Genomic DNA, 6,409 nt, shown 5'->3' with positions numbered 1-6,409 from the left:
AAAATGGGAATAAAACCGAGGGAAATGGGGTGAAATCGCGTGTCGGCAGCGCGGGGCGGGCCCGGGCGAGGGCTCTGCCCTGTCACCCGCCGGTGCGTGTTGCAGGTGCTGGACTCCCAGTACGGCTTGTACGTGTGGCCCTGCGCCGTGGTGCTCGCTCAGTATGTGTGGTTTCACCGGACGACGCTACGCGGCAAGAGAGTTTTGGAGGTAACTAACAGCGCAGCGCTTTCTCCTGTACAAAACAGAGTCCCCAAGTGATAAAGCAGCCCTCCTCCCACCCCCTTCACAGCGGGTTAAAACACTTCAGTATTTGCAAGCCAGCCCCTTCTCCTGAGTAACTACTTCTATTTTGGGTTTCCTGTTCCCATTCAACTCTAGGGCAAATTTTCCCTTACCCCCCGGCTTCAGCCAAATTACAATGTTATAAGCAGCTTCAAAGATCAAATATGCAACACATCAATGCATTAACCCTTTAATCTGCATCACATTGCTTTCTTTTGCAATTTCAGATTGGAGCAGGCGTCAGCCTACCTGGCTTAGTAGCTGCAAAGTGCGGTGCTGAAGTTATATTATCGGATAGCGAAGAGCTACCTCAGTGCTTGGAGAACTGTCGAAAAAGCTGTTTGCTGAATGACCTGCCTGATGTACCTGTTATAGGTCTCACTTGGGGCCGGGTATCTCCAGAGTTGCTCTCTCTTGCTCCTGTAGACATCATTTTAGGATCTGATGTCTTTTTTGAACCAAAAGGTACACTAATACTCTCAAGTAACTTAATAAAAATAGCAAGGACTTAAATTTTCAAGGAGTCCAACTTTAGTAGTACTGGGAACTATGTCAAAGATGAGATGGCAGTTTTTCTGGTAGTAAAACTATGCATCATTGAACTACTTCTTAAGGTAATTCTAATATTAAGATATCCTATAAATACCACAGGAAAACAAGTCAATAGAAAATGGAGTAGATGCCAAACTGATTAAGGCCATGGTTCTCAGGTCTCCTGCACAGATGAGGGCATATTTAACCATGTCTAGAATCCAGAGACTAACCAAAACTTTGTTTAATCTTCCCCAACTATGCAGATTTTGAAGATATTTTAACTACAGTTTACTTCTTAATGGAAAAGAATCCACATGCTCAGTTCTGGACTACATATCAGGTCCGAAGGTAAACTCTTTGCCTATTTAAGTCTTAAATCTTGTTAAAATCATTAACACCCAAGATCTTCAGCATCACAGCTCCATTTACTAACTACAGTATGAGGAAAGCATGACCCAGCTTGAGCAAGTTTAGTTTTGTCCCAAGAATACTGCAGCCATGTCTCAGCTCCTTTACCTGTTTATTAAGCAATGCTAACTTCTCAGAGGCACCATCACCACACTGATTCCAAAGGACAGATTCTGACTTAGGCTGGTATTAGCCCATAAATCCTAGGAATATCAGACAAAAGCTGCTAAATTAAAAATATTTAAGAACCATTACAGATTAATTCTACTGTTGACTGGGAAACCATTACAAACTCAATTATATGAACAGCTGCAGTTAAGTTTGCTGACAGTGTCTCCTATCATTAGCGCAGAAGTTACAAGCTTGGATTACATTTTTCACCCATCTGACATTTCTTCCCCGCAGTGCTGACTGGTCTATTGAAGCTTTGCTCTGCAAATGGAAACTGAAGAACACCCATGTTCCACTACAGTCATTTAATGCAGATAAAGAGCACTTGGCCAGCTCTTCTTTACCAGGAAGACATACAATTGAAATGATGATCATCTCACTAGCAAGATCTGATGGTACTTAAGTTTATTCCACTTGTTGGTTCCAATACAAGATGATACTGTAGCATGGATCTGCAGGAAACAGTCTAATTTGCAGCAAACCTCATGCATATTTCTTGGGAAGCAGAAACCTTTAGCAGTATGTATTTATTTTTTTTTTAAACGTGCATTGTAAAAATAAAGCTGTTCAAGTCTTCAACTATGGCTTTTGAGAAATTTGTCCTTCCCAAAGACAACTTAATAGTTTGAGGACTCAATTCCATTATGTAAACCACCACACAACATAGCTTAACAGCTTTACAATCCACTAGGTCCAACTTACCCTTTTCTCCATAGTTCAGTTGTGAATTTTAACTACACTCATTCAGGATAAAAACAACCCTTTCAGATCTGTTTCCCAGGACTGAAACTCTTTCCTGAAGATTCATATACAAAAGCCAACCCTCCCCCCCCCCTTTTTTTAAAGGGGGAATCTACATAGACTGCTGCCAGCCATGCAGTCCTGGAACATACAAACTCCTCAGCTTGTAGAAAAGTATTTTTAATCCTCAATCAAGCCAGATTAAGTATTCAGATGTTTCCATTTCCATTTAACATACATGCATAAAGTTAACAAGGCATTACAATAACCCTTGACATATGATGGTTGAAGTTACAATTCACTTAGTATCCAACTCAAAAAACCTCATCACTAGAAGATTAGCTACCATCAAGCAGCAGCCTGTTGAGTCAGGGCAAGCGCACAGCAAATGCAATTAGTACTGCTCAGTGTATATCTTCCATAACAACATCTAACAGACCTGTCTAATTTTGTTCTTATAGTTTGGTGTGCAATACTCATCTTACAGTGTTTTGGTTAGTCACAATACTAGTAAATTTGCCCTTAGTAATTTAAAAGCAACCCCAGTGGATAATATTTAGAAGCGGTAGAATGCATTCAGTTACTATATAGAAGTTAAACATTGACAGTATAATTGCAGAAATCTTTTCAAGCTAAAAATAAGCTGACTCAGACATTAAGTTGAGAAAAGTTAACACAGAAAAATGTTTAATATTAAACTACAGAGACAGTGGGTATAGTACAGAATGTCTTAAGCAAAAGATACACCAATCAGTACTTACAAAGGAATGAACCATTTCTCTGTCAACATTACATTTCTCATATGTAAGTTCGTATATGTATGTTGGTGAGATTTACCATTCTGGAAAAAATAGGGTGTGTATATCATCAGCTAGATGTGCTCACTGTATGCTCCATTATTTTTATGCAAGGCCCGGGTGACTGGAAGTGCAGTTGTCAGGCATTTTAATTAACTGGACAGCCATTTGTTTCTGCACGACAAGGCATCGTTACACTGGAGCAATCAGGAGAAAACAGGAAACAGCCAAGCACTCTGCACTGCAACACGCCACCTTAACAGCTAACCAGCATTACTCAACTGCTACACAACTGCGCCTAGTGCACAAAAATACATAAGAGAAGAGATTAGAATTGAGTCTGATAAAACAATCCTTTCAAAAAAAAAAATCAACTGTCACCTGAAAAGATTTCTACCAATTTGGATTTGAAGATACTATTTGAATTCAAAGTAAAAAAGCATTTACAGTAAATTTCAAATTGAAGTTTTGCAGAATTTTATTTAAGGAATGAAGACAAAATTGAGAATACTTTTTGACAGTTAGCTACTCAGCATATAATGGCTGCATGTTTCCTCAGTATGAAACTTGAGGCAGCAAGTTACCATCAGTTTAATTTCAAATAAAAGTCAGCACTATATAAACAAAAATGAAGTTTTACCTCAAATATCCAAGCCAATAATGAAATCGGTAGTCGTTCACTTCACTAAATTACAAGAAATTTGAATAACAGCAACAAAATGGCACATAAAATGTAAAATCTGCCACTTGAGGCGCAACTTAAACAAGTAAAAAGTTAGACAAAATGTTACAAAATAACCTTTTCATCAGCTGGTTGCTTGTGCCAGGGGTCTCTCCAATGGACTGAAGACTCAAGCGATCTTTTTCCCCCAAAGGCGTCCTTTATGTAGATTCTCTATCTGATGCATCTAGGTTTGAAGAAAGAAAAGTTCAGCCAGGTTTCTACCACGTCTCTTTTGTTCTGTGGATGACTTCAGGTATACTTCTAGGTGTGTTTCAACTGGCTTTGCCTAATATTGTTAGGTTTTACAAAATATCATAGAGTGCTCCACCTCCCCCCACGTGTTGCTTTAACTCAGAGGCCAAATGTGAGATTCTGTAAAAGTATTTAGTTACAACGGAGAATAAACATCAGGCTGTAGATCAAACCTCCATTAACTTGAATTCAGCCTGTTCATCTATAAACTACAAAAGTTATATAAAAGTTATATAAAACTAGTACTTCTTGATAAAAGACTTAACTAAACTTTAATTAGCATTCAGAAACAAAGTGTCACTAATTTTGCTACAATTATCTAACTTCAGAGCTAACTCAGGCCCTTTCCTTTTAAAAACAGGACCAAACAGTTTGAAGGGTTAAAGACACACTATCCTTTCCCCACCCAGTGTATCCTCAGAAGCCTCTTCAAGATCTTCACTTGAGGAAAAACTAGTTTCCATTGTTTTCTTGTTGCAGTGAATTTGCCACTTTTCTAAAACAGTTACCTCCAGTCAGTATAATGGTCACTGAACCGATGTTCCATTATAAAAGGATAGTGCATCTTTAACATTTAAAGACAAACCTGCTCCAACACACGCCCACAGAAACTGGTCCCTGGAGGATCAGCCAAATCAGTTAAAATCTGCAATACTGGCCAATATTCTTTTAGCAAACAGGAGACCGCAGCTTTAAAGGGGAAAATGCAGATGTTGGATAAATACAGTAAGAAATAATCATTTTCATAATAGGTTGCGTCTCATACAATATTTTATTAAAACCAAGCCATTAATCTCTCAACAAAACATGAAAATGTCCTCTGTAGAAAGCCCTTCGGTATTAATTTCCCTAACCAATAACCGAACAGCACTGCTCAAAGAAAAAAAAAAAAGCTAACAACGTGCCCCATTAGGATTCACTTGGTTCAGGCTATTAATACTCTAAGTACTACCCAACACCCCACTTAAGTGCTACAATAAAGTAACATGCAATGTCTGCTGTTCCCAAGGTACATTACCATTTTCCTAAGAGGATACAGCTCCTTCTTCCTCTGGAGACTTGGGAGGGCTCTTCGACCTGGATCTGGAGTTAGATTCCCTCTTTGAGACAGGTGGAGGACTTCTAGATCTGGACCGAGATCTTGACCTGGACCGTGATCTGGAGACGGACGAGGACTTTGACTTGGATCTCCTGGCAGACCTGGACTTCGAGGTGGAGCGAGACCGAGAGCGTGTGCGAGATCGGGACTTGGACCGACTGTAGCGGGAGCGACTGCGGGATCTAGAGCGGCTCCTGCTTCTAGATCGGCTGCGACGGCGTCTTCTAGGGCTAAAACACAGAAAAGGAAGGAGAAGTGTGTTAAGAGTTGAACACAGGCGGCGCAACAGACTCCCGCGACGACTTCAGGACAGGGAGGGCGGAACAGGGCCCACGTGGGCGAGAAAATGAGTGTTCAGAAGGCGCCAYTGTTCAGAGTGAGTGGCCGGGGGCTAAATCCACCACGAGGGCCAAACCCTCCGGCTCCGGAGGAACTCCACGTGCTTTTACTACTGAAAGTCCCCACCCATAAGACCCTCCCCGTAAAGAATAATAGTAAAAACCCCAAACTCGGAGCGGCCCTGGTGTGCAGGCGCACGGCTCTGCCCCGGCGTCCCTCTTTACCACCGAAACCCTGCTGCCCCCCTCCGCCCGCCCAGGCGCTCACCTGCGGCTGCGGCGGCCGTAGCCGCTGCTGCCATAGCGGCGCGGCGGCGGGCCCCGCCGGCTGTGGTGCGAGTCCGGGGGGCGGCCATAGCGGGCCATCTGCACGCGGAGCTCGCGGCCGTCCAGCACGGCCCCGTCCATGGCGTCCATGGCATCCTCGGCGTCGCGTTTGTCGTGGAAGCGGACGAAGGCGAAGCCGCGGCTCTCCTTGGTGTAGCGGTCCCGGGGGATGTAGACGTCGCCCACGCGGCCGTACTTCTCGAAGACCCTCCGCAGCGTGTCCGGGGACGTGCGGTAGGTCAGGTTGTCCACTTTGAGGGACGTCATGCCCTCCACGTCCGGCGGGGGGCGCCCGTAGCTCATGGCGGGCAATAGCCCCCGAGGGGCGGTTGCGGCTGAGGAGAAGAAACCCGAGGGAAAGGAGTCGAGTCAGGAGGCGGCGCGGCCCCGAGGGCGAAGCGCCTCACACCRGAGAGGGGGCGCCGCAGCGGCGGCCGAGCAGAGTCCAGGAAGGAGGGAAGCTACAGGGCATAGGGGAAGGCGAGGCAGGAAAGGCCGCCAGCGGGAGGGAAGGATGAAGGGAGCGGCAGGCACCCACCTCCGGGGTCCGGGGAGAGACGGCCTAAGGCCGGAGAGGAGACGAAGCGCCAGCAACAGCTGTCCCCGCCCGCTGCTGCGAGGAAATGAGCGGGGCGCCGCCCGCGCTCTCCTACTTAACGCCACAAAATGGCCGCCGGCGCCCCGGAAGCGAAGGCGCCGCCTGGCGCGCGCTCACTCGCCAGCTCGCGCCGTG

At 44.9% G+C, this 6,409-nt stretch overlaps 2 protein-coding genes across 6 annotated transcripts in view; one reads left to right on the top strand and one right to left on the bottom strand.

Moving 5' to 3' along the window:
- The window catches only part of METTL23 (methyltransferase like 23), a 5,197-nt gene extending 3,220 nt beyond the window's left edge, over positions 1-1,977 (top strand). The window contains exons 3-6 of the mRNA XM_026090469.1: positions 34-210; positions 513-750; positions 1,083-1,167; positions 1,633-1,977. Of these exons, the coding sequence (XP_025946254.1) occupies positions 34-210; positions 513-750; positions 1,083-1,167; positions 1,633-1,801 (669 nt within the window). The 3' untranslated portion in view covers positions 1,802-1,977. The remainder of the gene's footprint in view (positions 1-33; positions 211-512; positions 751-1,082; positions 1,168-1,632) is intronic.
- A 321-nt stretch (positions 1,978-2,298) lies between these two features.
- Positions 2,299-6,338, bottom strand: SRSF2 (serine and arginine rich splicing factor 2). 5 transcript variants are annotated; one of them, XR_003257622.1, is made up of 6 exons: positions 6,215-6,338; positions 5,618-6,011; positions 4,931-5,241; positions 4,499-4,602; positions 3,736-3,844; positions 2,299-3,234 (listed from the first exon to the last, which is right to left on the bottom strand). XR_003257622.1 is itself a non-coding variant. In XM_026090391.1 (4 exons), the coding sequence occupies exons 2-3, from the start codon at positions 5,977-5,979 to the stop codon at positions 4,938-4,940; spliced, it is 666 nt and encodes a 221-aa protein (XP_025946176.1). In that variant the 5' UTR covers positions 5,980-6,011; positions 6,215-6,338; the 3' UTR covers positions 2,304-3,844; positions 4,931-4,937. The 5 variants fall into 5 exon arrangements, 2 of the variants coding, with proteins under 2 accessions (XP_025946176.1, XP_025946175.1); XR_003257623.1 differs by lacking the exon at positions 4,499-4,602; XR_003257621.1 differs by having other exon boundaries at positions 2,800-3,844.
- Between the last annotated feature and the right edge of the window lie 71 nt (positions 6,339-6,409).

This window comes from Apteryx rowi, unplaced genomic scaffold (genome assembly GCF_003343035.1).
Source record: "Apteryx rowi isolate R43461 unplaced genomic scaffold, aptRow1 scaffold_86, whole genome shotgun sequence".
Lineage (NCBI taxonomy): Eukaryota > Metazoa > Chordata > Aves > Apterygiformes > Apterygidae > Apteryx > Apteryx rowi.
The sequence above is the reverse complement of the archived record's forward strand: the minus strand, read 5'-3'. Positions and strand labels throughout refer to the sequence as shown.

Bases quoted from the DNA above. Each gene is read 5' to 3' on its own strand.
- SRSF2 (XM_026090391.1), bottom strand. From the start codon at position 5,979: ATGAGCTACGGGCGCCCCCCGCCGGACGTGGAGGGCATGACGTCCCTC. The intron at 5,242-5,617 runs GTGAGCGCCTGG...TCTGTGTTTTAG, and splicing joins TACGGCCGCCGCAGCCGCAG to CCCTAGAAGACGCCGTCGCA.